The sequence below is a fragment of the Lissotriton vulgaris genome, chromosome 10 (assembly GCF_964263255.1).
Source record: "Lissotriton vulgaris chromosome 10, aLisVul1.2, whole genome shotgun sequence".
NCBI lineage: Eukaryota > Metazoa > Chordata > Amphibia > Caudata > Salamandridae > Lissotriton > Lissotriton vulgaris.
The window spans coordinates 94172108-94191914 of NC_141698.1; the positions used below are offsets into that span (position 1 = coordinate 94172108).

The 19807-nt window shown below is 43.1% G+C and overlaps 1 protein-coding gene across 1 annotated transcript in view; it reads right to left on the minus strand.

Annotated features, from left to right (window-relative positions):
* PDPK1 (3-phosphoinositide dependent protein kinase 1) overlaps window positions 1–19807 on the minus strand; it is a 288661-nt gene that overhangs the window by 71774 nt on the left and 197080 nt on the right. Inside the window, exons 9-10 of the mRNA XM_086940588.1 lie at window positions 19655–19723; window positions 19441–19537 (exon numbers count right to left, since the gene is read on the minus strand). Of these exons, the coding sequence (XP_086796714.1) occupies window positions 19441–19537; window positions 19655–19723 (166 nt within the window). The remainder of the gene's footprint in view (window positions 1–19440; window positions 19538–19654; window positions 19724–19807) is intronic.

A 19807-nucleotide genomic window follows, 5' to 3' on the forward strand; every position in this document is an offset into this window, starting at 1 on the left:
GTGATACCCAAGGAAGGGAAGGACTCGAAACTAACTAAAAATTACAGGCCCATCTCGTTGATAAACTTGGATTGTAAGTTGTTGGCTTCAATCCTAGCAAGACGCATCCAGAAGGTGCTCCCGTCCTTAATACACCCTTCACAAGCTGGCTTCTTGAAAAATAGATTGTCAAGCGATAATACCAGAATCCTAGCTCCTGTAAATCGATAAAGCTAAGCTTCTCTCCACGCCTACTGCAGCGATTACACTCGACGCAGAAAAGGCGTTCGATAAAGTGGACTGGACATACCTGGAGGCAGTCCTTCATAAATTCGGGTTGGGTCCTCTATTTACTAAAATGGTAATGTCGCTATATTCATGCCCCACTGCTAGAGTAAGGGCTGGTGGAGCCTTTTCCTCCCCTTTCAAACTAGAACAAGGGACTAGACAGGGGTGCCCCCTGTCCCCATCACTATTCCTCCTGGCAATAGAACCCTTTCTATACCAAATCCGGGAGAATGCGGACATCGCAGGGGTTCAGTTCAAAGAATGTACTATCAAGCTCACGGCATATGCCGATGATGTTTTGGTCATGAATGAACAGGCAGATCGAGCTATACCTGCCTTGCTCTCCACGATCAAAGAGTTCTCCTGTGTGTCCGGATACTCCCTCAACAAGGACAAAACCGAGGTGAAAATGCTAAATAATATGGGCGATAAAAATATTTTAGCCGACTCTGGACTTACCTGGCAGCCAAAGAGCTTTAAATACCTGGGCTTGGAATTTGAAAAAAAGACGTAATCACGACTCTAAAAATTAATGAAGATATATTATTTAAGAAAGTACAAAAACTATTGGAAGGATGGTCCCCGAAATTCCTGTCGTGGTGGGGTAGAACGGAGACAGAAAAGATGATGATCACCCCTTTAACTATATGGCGAGCATGCTCCCCATGACCTTCACAGAAGACTTCCTACAAAAAATAGACAAATTACTTAGTAACTTCCTATGGAAAGGGAAGAAACCAAGAATCTCTATGAAAAAATTGCAGCTTCCAAAGCTTAAAGGTGGTTTAGGCTTACCCAACTTCAGAAACTATCAAACCACTTTCTTGTGTAAGCAGGGGTCTTCCTGGCTCGTTGAAGATCCTACCTACACGCCGTTGTGGATCAATATTGAAAAGTCGATTATAGGCAAAGCCCCACTTGCGGCGACACTCACCATGGATTTATCATACCTCACACATTCAAAGTACATCATGCCCAACACCAAAAGAGCTCTCCTGAGACTTGACCAAACGCATAAATCTGGCCTCCAGATAAAGTCGTCGGCTTCTTCATCTCTATGGCGTAACCCACTTATAAAGGTCAATGGTTCACCCCCTAACTGGGAACACTGGTCAGACAAAGGAATTAATGTAGTATCGGATCTGTTCGATGGGCACACGCCACTGCCTTTTGCAACGATCCAATCGAAATACTCCCTTCAGCCAATTGACTTCTACACATTGCTAAAATTAAAGTCAGCTCTGTCCACACGGCCGTTCACGCTCTCAACACCTTGGTTGAAGTTGACGCGCCCCCACTTGCAATCAGGACACTTTGTTTCAAAGGTTTACAAATTGCTCGCGCCGACACCAAGCAAATCACTGAGACGAAACGAACTTAAATGGGAAACAGAGCCTAACAATACAGGGATAGTTATTGATTGGGACAGGATCCACGCTTCGGCTCTTACACGCAAAGTCTCTCCAATCCTCTCGCAAACCAAATACATGAGACTTAACAGAGTGTTTTGGACCCCACAAAAATTATTGAAACTTAATCTAAAAGAAACCCCCACGTGTTGGAACTGCTCCCTAGCTGATGGTGACCTGCCGCACATGCTGTTCAACTGTCCTATGCTACACAAGTACTGGTCCAATATCTTTGACTACATTGAACACGTATTTGCCATCAAACCAAAGAGGGAATTTATCTACATAATTCTGGGTGCCATTGACCCGATGTTAATAAAAGATCATGATCGCCAACTCCTCGACCTCCTACTAACCCTGGGGTGTAAGGTGGTCCTCTGTCACTGGAAAGCAGCCTCAGAGGTCTTTCACTGCTTGGAAGGAGTGGTTATCCTGTATCAGAGGAGTGGATAATCCCGCTTTACACTCATCTCCCTGGCAAGTTACCAACAAGAAACTGTGGACCTCCCTGGACATAGTCTCCTTTTCCTTTGACCCACCGTGAAGTGCCCAAGTAAACACTAGACACCCGAGAACGCCCGATGAGTGCCCACCCGGAGACATACTGCTACGCTATAGTTGCTCAACACACTACTATACTGTAGGTATGATTCTGCTATTGCCCTGTTGAGTTCCATTGTGGTTTCATAAGCTGTATTCGTGACATAATATGCATGAATAAGATGGTTGCTTACATGCTGTATATTTTATTTTGGAAAACTAACTGTTAATCAAACCCACACCGAGAGCACGGGGTTGCTGTTCCCTCACATCGTACTGCGGAACTGTAATCTGGTGGTCATAACCATTTCGGACACACCTCCTGTAAATACAATGTCTCTTGAAATCACAATATCATCCTGATGATTGACTATACAACCGTCCTACGGTGTGGCTCTGGATAGAGCGGTGTGTTACTCCATTTTTATTGCTTTTTTTTAAAAAAAAAATATTTATTTATTTAATTCTCTCTTATGTGTTATTCTTAGTTCTTATTTCCTTGATCTCAATAATGTACTGACATGATTGTATGTATTATTGGTCCAAAAATGACTTCTTTTACTTTTTCCCTTCATTGTCTAATAAAAAAGATTTGAACACAAAAAAAAGGGCCATCCTCTGATTTTCAAGAACAAGATGCTTACTTTTTTCCTTTTGAAGAATTTCTGTGCTGTATCCTTTCCCTTCTTGCGGACATATAACAAGTAGCAGAAGTGAAGTAGAAATTTCAAGATGAGGGCCATAAAACGGAAATCTTGACTTTTTGAGCTGGAAACTATGGAAATGTAGAAAAGTTTGCATGGCCCAGGAAACCCAGGCAGGCCTGCTCCCACATGCTTAGCTGCATGGAATCTATGATGATGAAGAGCATCTCTTGATATGTGAACAGTGCTACATATCTACTTAATACAGTGAAAAATGATGTGGAGGTGGTAAGTGCAGGATGCATTAGGTGGGGGGGGGGAGAACATTTTAATACACGTCTGCCATGACTGATGTCTGTGGTAATTAGAAAGCCTTGCTCTTTTATGGGAAGCGAATGAGTTAATATCAGTAGCCCGGCCACATGTTAACAGCTGAGTATGCTGTTACATGACACTCGGAGATTATCATAGAATGGGTTATAAAAGACAACAGTGTTTGTAACGCAAGTGCTCTTCTCGGTGGGAAAAAGCGTTTTTACTTTGCTTGTGTGTTCTGCAAAGCAAACAAAAATAAATTAATCGATCCAGGCTTTTGTAGAACTTCTGCTCTGTCACAAAATACTGCAGCCAGTACCACCAAAGGATTCTTTTTAAAGTTACATTAGTCAAGAAGAGCAAGTGCTCTAGAGAAGACTCCCTCGCTTACAATCTCAACCACCCATGCGATTTAAAGAGGAAATGGGAGAGAAGCAGGTTCGTTTATTGATGAGGACACAAAACATGGGATGAGTAGCAGGAGACCTCTAGCTGTGTCCCTTTTTATCTCTTACACACATCATTACACTCGTTTGGGTTATAAGTTGCATGACCCTTTTTTGATGGTGTGGTCAGAACAGCCTGTTCATTATGTGTTACAACAGGAACACTGATATGCGATAAATGACTGAAATACCCTTGCACTCTGGATACTCTTTCCAGAGATGAGCAAATTCAAAGTAAGGTAAAGATGGATAAGGCAGGCCAATAGGAAAACCAACAAGCGCAGCGTCTCGTGTTAAACACCAACTAAAGAAAACACAGGAGAAGCTCAGACACCACAGATAAGTACTAGCAATAAGAGACATACAGGAGACTAGAATTGCTGTACGAAGGCCCATCAAGGGTCGGACACCTTCATGGACCTGCAACAGATACAGGGCCAGTTGGTTAACACAGAGGTGAAGGGCATCGGGTACCTGAAGAAAACAGACAGGCTAGTAGAACAGGTGTGACCACGACCCATGAACCTCCTGCCCATGTGTAAAAGGATCCCACTCACTGAAACCCAGGCGGACCAATAAGATCGCCTTGAGATATGATTATGTATCATCAGTGCACTGGGGTACGGGCAATCCTTTCTCCTGCAGCATCGGACCAAGTGGATCCTTGTACAGTTCAAACAGTACAATGGATGAGACTGAACCTCGCTGTACCTTGCAGTTTGGTGGCAATGTCGGAGATCTAACTGAATACTTAAAAAATATATATATTTACACTTTTGATGGTGATATTTCTGTGGGAAAAAATGTATTTCAGAATGTATGTTTTCTTCCCCATTCTGAAGGAGAGGAAGGGAGATAGGTCTGGTGGGTAACTGTGTTGACAGTTACCGACAAGTTCTATAAAAAAAAACAAATATGCAGATTTTTTTGAGTCTAGAATTCATAAGGTGTCACCAGGAACTTGGAGGGTTATGGTTCCTAAGCTGCATTTATTACGAAATCTAAGTAAGAAAGTACTGATGGGCCTCTCAGAGAAGGACTTTGAAATGGGGCCTGAAGGGCACCTTAGGCACCACACAGGAGGCCTTCTAGTGCAGGCAGTCCATTCATCCATTCAAGGTGTCTGAAGGCACCATGTAATTACCTAGTAGTAACGGCTAAATAAAAATAAAGGGACATTGGAGCACTATCTGGATAATGTTCAGTGTTTGGAGCGGAGTGCCTTGAAGCAAAGCACTTAAGGTTTAACAGCTCCTAAATGTTAACCCGAGGTTTGCCAGCTCTCTCTTTGTTTATGGTGTTTAAGTTCAACAGGATTCCTGAGGGCAAATGAGGAGACGACTTCACACCGGAAGTTACGCCACACCAAGCACCTTGCGAGAGACGAAGAAACAGCAGCAGGCTCCAGCCAACCCCAAAAAGAAACCCATTGTGTTTCATCCCACAGGGAAGAAACCGGACCGGAAGAAACAAGAAAATACATCGACAGGAACTCCAAAGGAAACCCAGTGGCATGTCAAACTAAGGTGCCCAGAAGTCATGGATTGGCCTGAACAGTTCAGGTTTTTCAAGAACCATTCCGGCATCCCCAAACTTTTTTTTGCAAACATAAATAAAATGAGACGTCCAGTGTAAATGTGAGTACATGTTTCGGTTTTCTGAGAGGGTCGAGTGAGCAAGAACATTTATGATCGTGCTGAAAAGGCTCACATTTACACTGGACGTCTCATCACATCAGGGACAGGGATAGTGCTTAATTTAAGCCAGTGGTTTCCGATGCTCGGCACCTCCACTTAATTTTCAACATTGGGGCTTATGACAGTCTGCCATATGGCGGCGCCATTTGTCTAATATAGAGAAAAGCACAAAAGCAGTTGGTTATTAACTCAATTTTAATTCTCACAGGGTTATATTGTGTGATCAGTACACACATATGCACTGGTTTCACTGGTTTTCTGGACACCCACATTATTGTTTATTTTTTTGCAAGGTAGTGACCAATGATGAGAAACATGGGCATAACTGGCAACAAATAACTAGTAAGCTCCTCTGGTGGTGCGCACGTGAGATGCTACCTTGTTTTTCACACATTTTTTCATTAACACTGATGCACATTTTTGTGTGATATATACCTGTTGAAGTCGAGGATATTCTAGGTGAACACAGTGACTGGTTACTGAGAGGGGGTTTTCTTTTTCTTTTCTTTTGTAAATGTTTGAAAAATTAAAAAAGGATTAAAATGAGAGGGCGACTATGAGTAGGACAATATCTGTATTATATGATATCTGTATTATATGAAGGGTTGTTGGTGAAGGAGAAAGTATACTCCCATTCTCAATCAGAAAGTGGAGATTGGATTGCCCACGTAGATCAGGTCTTGTTGTTGATTGTTGAGTGGAGGGCGACCGGATCTGTATCCCTCTATAGCTCCTTGTTGTGTAGAGTATTAATTCAGTATGCCTTAAAATGGCTATTACCAGCCTTCCAGGTCATTACTAGAGTTCTGGGGGCCTGGAATACACAATTGTCACACTTGTAGGGTTTCATTGTTAGTAGTTGTGTTCTTTCCGTCATAGGCAGAGCTCACAGCAATGGGCTGGTGCAAGCAGCAGTGGTCTCCTGACGAGGGCCCCTGTACTTATTTTTTCCCTAATTAAGCTCTGGACAGGGTTTACTTGTTTAAACAGTCTCCTGCTATGCTGCCTGACGCCCGGACCCGACTCAAGTGGCACAGCGAGAATATATGAGTGACGAATCCGCATCTGAAGCGCCCATCACCCATGAACGGAATCACAAAAAGTGTCTATGCGCGTGTCTGTGTCTAAATGGTGGGACTGATCAATGCAAGTTAAGACTAATATCTAGATCAATGGCCGTCCCAAGTGATTTTCTTTGAAAGGCTGGTGACCTTTCCTAAGACCCGTAATGTAGGTTGGAGTATGCTAGGAGCTGTGAGTGTAAGGCGACGTAACAGTATTGTGATGCCAGCCAATCCGGAAACAAAAATACAAAGAGAAACAAGCTGCAATACTCTGAACCCAACACTAGATGGCAGCAGACTGCACAGCAAACTAGCCACAAAACCACAGACGTCCGTTTAGCATCTCAAAGGAAGGAAGCAGCATGTACTGTCCCACTGCCACTCCTGTTCTGTACACGTCACAATTCAGCCCCTTAAGGAACAATACTCGGAGTTGTTTGAAACAAGCAACATTGCTCAAAAACGACGGCAGATTCTAAATCCTTTCAAATGATCATCCTCCCTCGCGGCTGTACTTTGCCGCCACAAGCTTAGAATCCGCTTCCAAAGTGCTCGCTCGACCCCGATGGACCGGGCACTGCCATGAGCCATTGTGATGAGACTGAAATGCAACTGATTGTTCCTCCTCCCAACACTGAAGGCAATCTAGACAATGGCCGGGCAGCTGACCTGATCCCACCTGAATCCCACGATGGTATTTGACATCGAATGCATGTATGTAGCAGGGGTGGCAGGACAAACAGAGTGAACGAATTCAACAAGGTAAACGACGCAGGAAATAAATGGCGTGGAACCATTAATAGGTGGGAGAATAAGTATAGATGGGAGGGAAATAGGCAACAAAGATTAGTGTTAGAGCACAGAGCAGTTCACAAATTGAAAGTATTTACATAGTAGAGTACACAACATTTGTACAAATAAGAAAACATTTCACCGGAAGACCTAATGAGTAGGCAGGGGTGTGGGATTTATTAAAATATCTACTTGTCCATGGGGCAATTTGCTTCATAAATCTACTTGTAGTGCGGCGACAAATTATGGCAGCAAACTCATTATATAAGCTCTCTTATATAGCCTCTCTGATAATGCCAGGGCTCATACCATAGGAGTGATTGAATACCAGCAATCCCTTTATGTTGTCACATTTTTGCAGATCTACATACTGGGACTGAAGGTAGTGGGAAAGCAATAGTTCCAGGGTTGGGATGTCCTTTTGAGTATGTGCAAACCTACTAACTTGCATTTTTTAAGGGTTTTCAACAACTCTTCTCTAATCTTTTCCCATACTGAGAAATGTTGGAAATTTACTCTTGACAATGGCAGACGTAAACCTTCTTCCAGAGTTGGGGGAAAAAGTGTTGGAGGGAAATAAACTTGCAAACACTCAGGTTTTCGCATGAGCAAATCTACACATGCATATTTGCTCATGCTAAAATGCAGTTCACAAATATTTTCTAGGAGTACCATTTCTTGCCCTACTTATGTAAATTCTTGGGAATTCATGAAAGCCGTATAGCTGCACTTAATGCAAGGGCATATACCATGGGTGCACTTTTGAGGCTTTCTTTAATAATTGGGCCCCTAATTTGGTCTGGCGTTAACCATGACCTTTTGTGTTTATTAAAATTCTCTCTCTCTGTATCGGCTGGCTTCACTGTGAGTGACAGCATTCTGCTCTTTCATAAGGAGCTTATCGGCACACAGTTGTTTTGTTCAGTGCCAGTAACTAATGTGGCATTGTGTGCTTTTTTGAGACCAAAAATAATTGTCGCTTTTGCAATGTTTGTTATAATGGTGAGGGCCTTGCAGCTCTCAAATCAATAAGGTTTTATAAAAACCATGCCAAAACAAGTCACACATTGCCAAAACTAAAAAGCCGACTACCATTTCGAACCTACTGGCATTGCCAGTGCTTGTTTATTTTTGTTTCTCAAAATCTTATTGAAACTGGTTACGCTGATTTTCCAATATGAATATTTTTGGGAAATACTAGCATGCATCAACACATTTTACTAAATGATGCTGCAAAGAAATGGTACCTGAAATTTTACAGTAGTTTAGCAAAATGTTTTTTTTCAACTTTCATTTTTTAGGAACATTTTATATTGAAAGCAAAGAATCATTAATCTTGCTTTCAAGCTTCTGCAAATATTTGCCTATAATCAGAGAGCATTCTGGGAGCATTATGCATAGCCTCATATTGCTAAACTTTGAAACCGTGTGTACACATTTCTATACTGGAACCACTGTCATTAGTGCAGTCAGAACTTAAATTTACTTAGAGGCCTCACCCTAAAAATAAAGGCTTTCAATTAATGAACCATAAATATAAGTTTGAACAGCATTAACATATGCACACAAATATTAACTTAACTGCAAGCAGTGCCTTTCTCCGGTCTTTAATGTGGTACTGTAAACTGGCAGCCAAAGGGTTTGTGCTGCAGGGGGTTGGGCCTACTTGTACCAAGGACAAAATACACATTAAAACTTGTTGCCCTTGACCCCAAACAATATGTCCTGGGCGTCGGGCTATAGGAATTCCACATCCCTGAGTAGGGCAGGGAAACAAAATTCACCGAAAGTGGAGTAGGGAGAATCTCAGAGATTTGTCGTTTCCCATGCTATGAAAGAATGCCCCCCCCCGCACATATTGCAGCACCTATGAGCATGGGACAACACCAGACTACTTCAGCCGCCATTACTGGCCAAACAGAGGCCAATCAGGGCATTCAAAGCAAAGCACACGGCCAGCATTCAAACCACAGCACACGGCCAGCATTCAAAGCAAAGCACACGGCCAGCATTCAAACCAAAGCACACGGCACACGGCCAGCATTCAAACCACAGCACACGGCCAGCATTCAAAGCAAAGCACACGGCACACGGCCAGCATTCAAACCAAAGCACACGGCCAGCATTCAAACCACAGCACACGGCCAGCATTCAAAGCAAAGCACACGGCCAGCATTCAAACCAAAGCACACGGCCAGCATTCAAAGCAAAGCACACGGCCAGCATTCAAAGCAAAGCACACGGCCAGCATTCAAAGCAAAGCACACGGCACACAGCCAGCATTCAAACCAAAGCACACGGCCAGCATTCAAAGCAAAGCACACGGCACACGGCCAGCATTCAAAGCAAAGCACACGGCACACGGCCAGCATTCAAACCAAAGCACACGGCACACGGCCAGCATTCAAAGCAAAGCACACGGCCAGCATTCAAAGCAAAGCACACGGCACACGGCCAGCATTCAAACCAAAGCACACAGCCAGCATTCAAAGCAAAGCACACGGCCAGCATTCAAAGCAAAGCACACGGCACACGGCCAGCATTCAAAGCAAAGCACACGGCACACGGCCAGCATTCAAACCAAAGCACACGGCCAGCATTCAAAGCAAAGCACACGGCACACAGCCAGCATTCAAACCAAAGCACACGGCACACGGCCAGCATTCAAACCAAAGCACACGGCCAGCATTCAAAGCAAAGCACACGGCACATGGCCAGCATTCAAACCAAAGCACACGGCACACGGCCAGCATTCAAAGCAAAGCACACGGCACACAGCCAGCATTCAAAGCAAAGCACACGGCACACAGCCAGCATTCAAAGCAAAGCACACGGCACACGGCCAGCATTCAAACCAAAGCACACGGCCAGCATTCAAAGCAAAGCACACGGCACACGGCCAGCATTCAAAGCAAAGCACACGGCCAGCATTCAAAGCAAAGCACACGGCCAGCATTCAAAGCAAAGCACACGGCCAGCATTCAAACCAAAGCACACGGCACACGGCCAGCATTCAAACCAAAGCACACGGCCAGCATTCAAACCAAAGCACACGGCCAGCATTCAAACCAAAGCACACGGCCAGCATTCAAAGCAAAGCACATGGCCAGCATTCAAACCAAAGCACACAGCCAGCATTCCAAACAAAGCACACCGCCAGCATTCAACTACCGTTTTCAAACATTATACATGCCAGTAAAAGAATGTATAAATGTTAAAAGAGAAATAAGCAATCAGTGGCCTTTGTACATATTTCTGCTGCTCTTTGTACAGCACTGTTTTTTTCAACTTTATAAATAACCCTATGTCACTATTCTGTTGAGGCTAACACCCTTTCTATCCAAATCACTTTTTCTTTCTATTTTTCCGGCACCTTTATAGAAGCACACTGCTCCCTTTGTTACCGTTCGTTGTTTAAAAATTTTTTACTAATGTATATATGAAATTTTCATCGCTGTGTTGGAGTAATTCATTAAAACTCCTCATTTTTTGAATAAATTAATTTTCCAAGGTGGATGCATTTCTAAGTTGTTTGATAAAATCTACAAGAGGTGATTATTCTGAAACACCTATTCAGTCACTAAAATAATCAACTGTGAGTACTGATTGATTGAGCTAATAATCGATTTCGGGTTGGGCCATTGTTTCTATGCCAATATTGACTACCCAGGTCCAAAAACCGTTTTGGGTTACCCCATTTTCTATAATGGTTACCTTGTGCAGGGATTCCTGCGAGGGTTATTTTGTTTTAAATGTTTAATTGTTGTATGTAATTGTTGAATCAATTTTTGTCCATCTGTTGTTCATAGTACATGATTATATGTTTGGGAATCTTTCTCAGAGTGTCCCCCTTTAAATACCATGTCTGAAAAAGAAACATTGTCTTACACAGAAGACTATATTGACCAGCTATTGAGTAAAGAGGGAGCCAGTGGTATTTTGGGGAATAACACTAACAGTACTGATATCACATTAAATGAGAAAGTTGCCAAGTTAGAACGTCTGGAGAAAAAATTAATAAGAACGAGACTCCACGGGCATACTTTGGCTAAGTATCTTAAAGCAAATGTGATCCCAGTGGGGTTAAGAGTTAGAAACGAGCCAGCAATTTTTGTCGATAACCCCAAGTTCAAGGAACATTTCAGCTTTGTCTCCAATACATGCTCACGCCACTGGATGGTGTTGGGGATTGAGACAGCTGTGATAGAAGCTGAGAGGTTAATAAAAGAAATAGCTGACCTCAAAAAAGAGATCATCGAAGATAAAGCACTAATCAATGCCAAAGAGGCCTTAGAACGTGTGGAAAAAACAATACGTGAATTTGATCTATATGCCCAAGCTACAAAGCTAGACAAGGTAGCCAAAGACATCAAATTTTTTGACAAGAAGGTGGTATACCCATACTTACAGGAAGGGTATTACACTAGAGAACAACCGGGGACTTATTCCAGTAGAGGTAGACGAGGATACAGACAATTCACTACTTTCTCAGGATCCTCTTTTGGCAACAACACAGACAGTGATTCTGAACAAGCAGGCACTAGCACTGATACAACCAATTCGGGGAATCAATACCCAGACCAAACCAATTTTTTAGAGCAGGAACAATGGTGGGAACCACGAGGACGAGGACGTCCCTGGGGGAGGCCCAGGGGCTCGAGATCACAGAACTGGAACAGAGGCAGGGGCAAGACCAGAGGCAGGGGCCAGACACAGTTCCAACAGTCACACGGAGAGATACAAACCAGGAGACAACATTACAGATGGTAATTCGAAATCCAGAGAATCCAATAATCAATCTCTCAAACTATGAGCTACACCAAGACGAACAGAGTGTACTTGAAAAAGGCCTATCTTTTGTACCGACCTCAATGCCCAATTCCTTCAATCTTAAAATGGAATTACACCACTTCTTTAGAAAAATAAGACTGAAACACTTTTTTCAAAAAGTCCCACACAATCCTGTTTTCTCTGGGAGTGGTCTTAGACCACCATCCAAATTCAACCCTCCTGCCCACCAAATGCCACCAAAAATCTTGGCCTTTGAACAACTGGTATTGAGAGATGTAGAGAACACCGTATCAGAGAGACAATATGTTAAATACAACATTACCAAGGCAGAGAAAATAGCACTCACCACGCTAAAAGAAAATGCCAATATAGTAATTAAACCAGCCGACAAGGGCGGAGCCATTGTCGTACAAAATTATGATCAATACACAAATGAAATTCTTGCCCAGTTAGAAGTTGAAGGTAACTATGCGAAATTGAGAGGGGACCCGACAAATGAAATAAAAAAGAAAATTAATTCTATCACTACACAAGGATTAGACTTGGGCTTTATCAATAAACATGAGTATGAATATCTCAACAACAAACACCCCAGAACACCAACCATTTATACTCTGCCAAAAATTCATAAAAGAATGCAGAATCCACCGGGCAGACCAATCATTTCAGGCTGTGGCTCCCTCTTGGAGCCACTCTGTAAATACATCGATACATTCCTGAAACCCTTAGCAGAGGAGACAAGTACGTATCTTAAAGATACGATGCAAACTATTTTGCTCTTAGATGGACGTTCATATGACCCGAGAACAAGCCTACTTGCTACAATGGACATCCAATCCTTATATACAAATATTCCGCAAAAGCAGGCCCTGACAGTTATTGAGTATGTGCTAAACTCACGTCCGGCGCCCCATCGGGTACCGACGAAATTTATCATTGAACTTTTAACCTTGGCAATGACAAAAAATTTCTTCATCTTTCTAGATAAATACTACGTTCAGACTAAGGGAGTGGCGATGGGGGCAAGCTTTGCCCCCAATCTGGCCATAATCTTTATGGATGCCTTCGAACAAGCCAATGTCCTCAATGATGTCAACCCGTACCTAAACCATATAGGTTTATGGCGACGTTACATAGATGACGTTTTAATTGTATGGAATGGTAACGCAGAGGAATTGATTTCTTTTCATGAGTGGCTTAACACACGGTCCACAGATATTCAATTTACCGTAGAATTTGATAAGACAAAAATCAATTTTTTGGATATTACAATTAATGCTGATCAAGGTGTGTTGTACACTGGCCTATACCGTAAGAGTAGTGAACGGAACACCTTACTCCGGTACAGCAGCCACCACCCTCGCAATCTCAGGGACAACCTCCCTTTCGGACAGTTCCTGAGGTTGCGAAGGAATTGCACCAGGAAGGAGGATTTCTTCAATGAATCAGCGGGCCTTCTATCCCGTTTGGTAGACAGAGGCTACCCGATTAGACTTCTAAAACAGGCACGTAAGCGTGCCTGGTACAATCATAGAGAACACCTTTTAGAAGTGAGAAACAATCAGAAACGAAAAGAAGACCGAATAGTATGTGTTACCACATACTCCACTAAGAGTAATAAGATCAAAAAAATAATTAATCAGCACTGGCACATGATTGCTGATGAAATAGACAATGCTCCATTGCCACTACATGCTTTTAAGAAGGCGAAAAATATAAGAGATTATGTAGTGAAAGCTCTCCTGCCCAGCAAAAATCCACCAAGTCAAACTGTCCTATGGGGAATTCCACCAGTAAAGGGCCTCGTGAAATGTGGGAATTGTAAAGCATGCCCATTATCTCAAGAAATTAAATGTTTCAAACATAATAACCACACACACGTGTTAAAAGAACACAGCAACTGTAATTCAAGTGGGGTTATTTATGCGATTACATGCCCATGCGGGTTTGTATATATCGGGCAAACTACACAAAAAGTAAAGTGTCGCATATTGCAACATGTAAGTCGTATCAAATGTAAGACCCAGGGGGCACCACTTGTGGAACACTTTTCAAAATTTGAACATACACCTGACAGTCTTAAATGGTGTGTCCTGGAAAAGGTAACACCTAACCCTAGAGGAGGAGACTTCAGTCATGTATTGAGCCTTCGTGAGTGCCGTTTTATCCATCTATTCGACACTATAAAGCGGGGGCTAAATGAATACGAAGAAATCAGCAAACAGGTAGCAGTTTTAAACAATAGATGATGCACCCCAACTGACTATCCACTAGGATACTGCATTATCCTCGCACTGTGTACTGCCCTGAGTTTTCCCTGATGCATTGTATATAGTCTTACACCTGGGCATTGTATAAATTCATACAACTGTTCCCTTAGAAGCCCTTGCACGATGTCGATTTATTCTTAAAGCAACTACCAATAGTGATAAAACTACCATGGATCTGCTAGATAAGCGCCCTAATAAAGTTCAATTTATCTTTGCTCATGTCTGGCATCTACGGTAAACACCGTTGCCATGACTATATCGAGTCCGTTCTCTGCGCTAAGCAACTCCTTCTCTTTGAGATCCAACAGTCTACTCTCTATGTCGACGTTTTTTCAAATGCTTTAAAACGTCCGTATGACGTCACCGCGCTACGAGGCCCCCTGACTTGAGCAGTCGCCGCCAGAATAGTTACACTCACGGTAAGACTTTCTTTTCCCCGTAGACCAATTCCTCCAAACTGAGTTAATGACCGTTAGGTTGCGAGATAACCGCACCCGGTTCTGACGTGACCGCTTCTCTTTCATGTCCCCATACAGCGTCATTCATTGCCGGGTGAGATCGTCTTTTGTGAACAACTGTTAAGTGAAAGCCGCCACTCCGTAAGGTAAATAATGGGTCAATTATCACCATTTATTTAAAAACACGCTGTACCCTCTTGTAACAATATAACACGAGGTCGCATTCGTCTTCTGCATGTTTCTGCAGGAACTCTGGCGCATTTATTGAACCCCATCTAGACTCACTAAGATGCCTGCACACGGACACCTAAAAGGTATGAACCACCCCGCTATTCTTAATATAAACAGACGAATACACTGATTGACTCCTTCTAAATACATGCATTCATATGTTCCCTTACAGTAACGGATTAAAACGTATATGTTACTGTCGACATCTTCAACTGAATAATCTTGGTGGAAGGCCCACGACCACCAATCGGTAAGCCTTTGTACATGACACTTGAGGTATTAATTCAATGAATACCTAATTATAATTATATGAAGAATTGACACATAATACCCCTCCCTAGGTACTGAAGGAGCGAGACTGTGACCCTTCAGTCGTCTATAACCATCCAGGTGTATGAGGTTTTCTGATCATCCCAACAAAGAAATTTTGGGTAAGGAAGTATTTGAGGTTGAGGTCACCTCTTAATTAACATCCATCTTATGCACCCACCTGAACATTGCCTTTTGTAATTTATTGTAGGCCCACAGCTTTTATTAACTACGGTACGGAGTTCTTTTGTGCCACACACGTCCTGAGGAAGACCCGCAGGTCGAGGTCCCCAGCTACCCTAGTACCACCAGACGGGTCGAAACGTCGACGCGAAACTCCCCCAAAAATAGGACCACTACCGTTTTCAAACATTATACATGCCAGTAAAAGAATGTATAAATGTTAAAAGAGAAATAAGCAATCAGTGGCCTTTGTACATATTTCTGCTGCTCTTTGTACAGCACTGTTTTTTTCAACTTTATAAATAACCCTATGTCACTATTCTGTTGAGGCTAACACCCTTTCTATCCAAATCACTTTTTCTTTCTATTTTTCCGGCACCTTTATAGAAGCACACTGCTCCCTTTGTTACCGTTCGTTGTTTAAAAATTTTTTACTAATGTATATATGAAATTTTCATCGCTGTGTTGGAGTAATTCATTAAAACTCCTCATTTTTTGAATAAATTAATTTTCCAAGGTGGATGCATTTCTAAGTTGTTTGATAAAATCTACAAGAGGTGATTATTCTGAAACACCTATTCAGTCACTAAAATAATCAACTGTGAGTACTGATTGATTGAGCTAATAATCGATTTCGGGTTGGGCCATTGTTTCTATGCCAATATTGACTACCCAGGTCCAAAAACCGTTTTGGGTTACCCCATTTTCTATAATGATAGCATTCAAACCAAAGCACACGGCACACGGCCAGCATTCAAACCAAAGCACACGGCCAGCATTCAAAGCAAAGCACACAGCACACGGCCAGCATTCAAACCAAAGCACACGGCACACGGCCAGCATTCAAACCAAAGCACACGGCCAGCATTCAAAGCAAAGCACACGGCCAGCATTCAAAGCAAAGCACACGGCGCACGGCCAGCATTCAAACCAAAGCACACGGCCAGCATTCCAACCAAAGCATCAAACCAAACACACGGCCAGCATTCAAACCAAAGCACACGGCACACGGCCAGCATTCAAAGCAAAGCACCCGGCACACGGCCAGCATTCAAAGCAAAGCACACGGCCAGCATTCAAAGCAAAGCACACGGCCAGCATTCAAAGCAAAGCACACGGCCAGCATCCAGCATTCAAACCAAAGCACACGGCCAGCATTCAAAGCAAAGCACACGGCCAGCATTCAAAGCAAAGCACACGGCCAGCATTCACACCAAAGCACACGGCCAGCGTTCAAACCAAAGCACACCGCAAAAGGGACAAGGTACCAGTGGCGGTTTTACCATTAGGGTGTTTGGGAGTTGCCCCACCTATAATTATCAGGCAATTTATTCGAGCGGCGCGTCAATAAAAGTTTTATAAATTAACGCGCCGCTCGAATAAATTGCCCGATAATTATTGCCCTGCGGCCGTGGTGTGTGTCATGGACATGGACAGTATGCACTGTCTGACACTGGGTGGCGCTGGACTGACTCTGTGCCGGCACAGTAAGCACTCACTGCGCATGTGGTGTTTGCCCGGCAGGGTTTCTCCAGCTAGCAAACTATGCGGTTTTAAAAAAAACAACAGATTAGGGGCTTGCCTGCCTAATGCAACGTACCCCAGTGCTGAGAAAACGAACAACGTTTTTTTAAGGCTCAGCCCAATCCTGATGCTACTCTCTTTAGAGAGCAGCTCTCCTCTAAAGAGAGCAGCATCAGGATTGGCTACTACTGTGTCTCGGCAAGTTGGCAGCCATTAGTCTAGGCGCCAACGGGACCCCAGAGCAGAGATGGTGCGGACCCGGTCAAGTAAAGACAAGGTAAGTTTTTTTATTTTATTTATCCCCACCCCCCTGGCCCCCACTGTGAGCGAGCCGTGTATTCTCAGTATTGGTAGCAAGTTTGCCTTTGATGAGCAGAGTGCTAGCTAGATGAGTGAAGGCAGAATTGTTCTAATGAGAACCTGGAGCCGAGGCTGGTAGGGCTCGAGTTTTGGAGGGGAGACCGACGAGGTGGAGCTTTGCCCGGGTTGAGTCTTTAATATTTCGGTCGCCTCACGTTCGTTTGTTTGCAAGATGAGTTTGCTCTGATCCGCGTTCAGTGTTCAAGACTCGTGGGTCCGTCTAATCTTCCCTTTCTTTTAAGTCCTCTCTCTTTCTCATGTTTTACAAGCTACTTATTATCCTTCTCCTGTTTTTTATCTTGTTTAGTCTTTTACACTTTCGTCTTTGGTACAAACTGCTTCTTTATTGACATTTCCTGTTCCTTCCACTGGAATTCTGTGACATTAATTCACGCTTTTTGTCTTTCTTATTAAGTCTGCACTGGCGAGGGTGGGGGGAAAGTTACACATCATTATTGTAAGTTTAACATCTAATATGGCAATTGGCAAGAGAAAGGTGACCTGTCATGATCGGAAAAGGACCTGCCACTGCACCGCAATATGTGTGGCAGAGTTTTAGTAACTTTATTGTCAACGATTTTTGTATTAAAACGGATTATTGTAGAGTAGTGGCAAATGCAGCAAATCAACAATTATGCAGAAAACGCGGCAGCTGCCAATTCCTGTACCCTGGTTCTGGTTGAGGGAGAGTAAGTTCATCTCCAAATTTGACTGAGAGGCCCTCGATTGCCAAGTTCATGACGCTGCTATCACTGCCCTAGGTCGTGATGGTTATGCTACAGAAGCCGAGGACAGGCTCTGTTTCATTATATGTAACTCATCTGGTGTGAGTAGGGCACGTGCCTTAGAGGTTTTACATCTTGCGAGTCTTAAGGTCGAGTATATCCTATTTGGCACCACTGAGGGGTTTGGCGGGAGTTGGGGGTGGTGGATGTTACAAGGGGGGGGGGAGCAGCTTTAGATTGCTTCTACGTGCTAAATATGTACCTAATCCCTGGTGGACTTCATGCTCAGTGACGTTCTGGACAACATCTTTTTATCCCCTGCACTGTGCCCATCTCAGGAGTATTGATGTCAGCCCGTTACTAGTGGGACGCTGGCATCTCCATTTGAAAAGCTCTCTGTGCCTCTCTCAGCAATCGGCCTATTTAACCCTTGATTGCCCACAAGCAAAAAGGCAAAAAGTCAAGAACATAAGTTTTATTTTTCATTTCAGAAGTTTACATGTACGAGCTACATGCAAAACTTAGGCAGTGGCAACTCTTGTTTTTTTTTAAAGTTTAACCCATCACCTTTCAATTGGATATTGCTATATTCAGATGCTCCAATGGTAATAATGTGCACAGCTTTGCCCAGACACTTCTAACAGTTGCTGAAATGTCAATAAGAGACTGCTACATCATACACATAACTTGCTGTGCTTAGCCTCATAATGTATCTTATACATTGGTGATCCGTTGCTGCATAATTTCAGTGGCCCTGTATATAAAACCATCCACCATTCCTGCCTTTGTCAGATGGTTTTTACATTTTGACAGAGGTATCGAGTCTATTTGAAAAATCTGCTAGCTTTCCTTGTTAAAACTAGGCCTAACTTTAGAATAGTCACCAGGAGCTTTGAGGGTAGAGAAGGAGCAGGACTAGGAGCTACCTGAGGCTGAAGCTCCATGTGTTTTTCTTACGACGGTCAGCCTCGTTCGCTACGCTCCCTCGCCATAGGGCACGCATCCCGAACCGTTACGCCCTACCACTTTCAAATGTCACCAGCCGCCACTGCAAGGTACAGACATCACACATTTTGTTCCTCCACAGATTTGTGGGCAAGGGAACTCCTAAAGGGATAAAAGACTGTTGATCATGAGGCCGTTCTGCATATGAAGGGCTTGGGGACAGTTTTTGACACCAATGCTGGTAATTAAGTGCGATCAAATCAAAGACAAGTGTAAAGCGGGATACCAAGAAGAAGCTCTCCGATTAGAAACTGCAAAGTAAACGGGCAAATTACAGGGTCCCCATTTGAAATGTTATTTTATGTGACCGCAGAGGTCTTTATGCACCCGTGATTGTCAGAACTGCCCAAAAGTAACATGACTGTACGAGACTGTGTTGAAATTATCCCACTGAAACGGGGCATACTTACCAAAAGCTTCTCTACAAGATCTTTTGCTTTGGGAAAGAATTTTTCAGGAAAACCATATTCCAGCTTAATGATCTTTTGAAATATGAGATATTCATTCCTGTAAGAAAAAAAAGTTGTTGATTAGAATACAGAAGAAAATGGATCTATATGTAGTGAAATTCTGCACTTTGTGCTGTTTAAATAATGAAAAAGATTCCAAATAAAAGATCCTTACCCAGCTCGGAAAGGAGGTAAACCGGCTACGAGTTGGTAAAGGATGCACCCAAGAGCCCAGAGGTCCGAACTTGGAAAGAAAATACATAATTAAATTAGGCACATTAGGTTTACACAACGAGTACTTTGATAGAAGTGTACTTATTGTATTGCA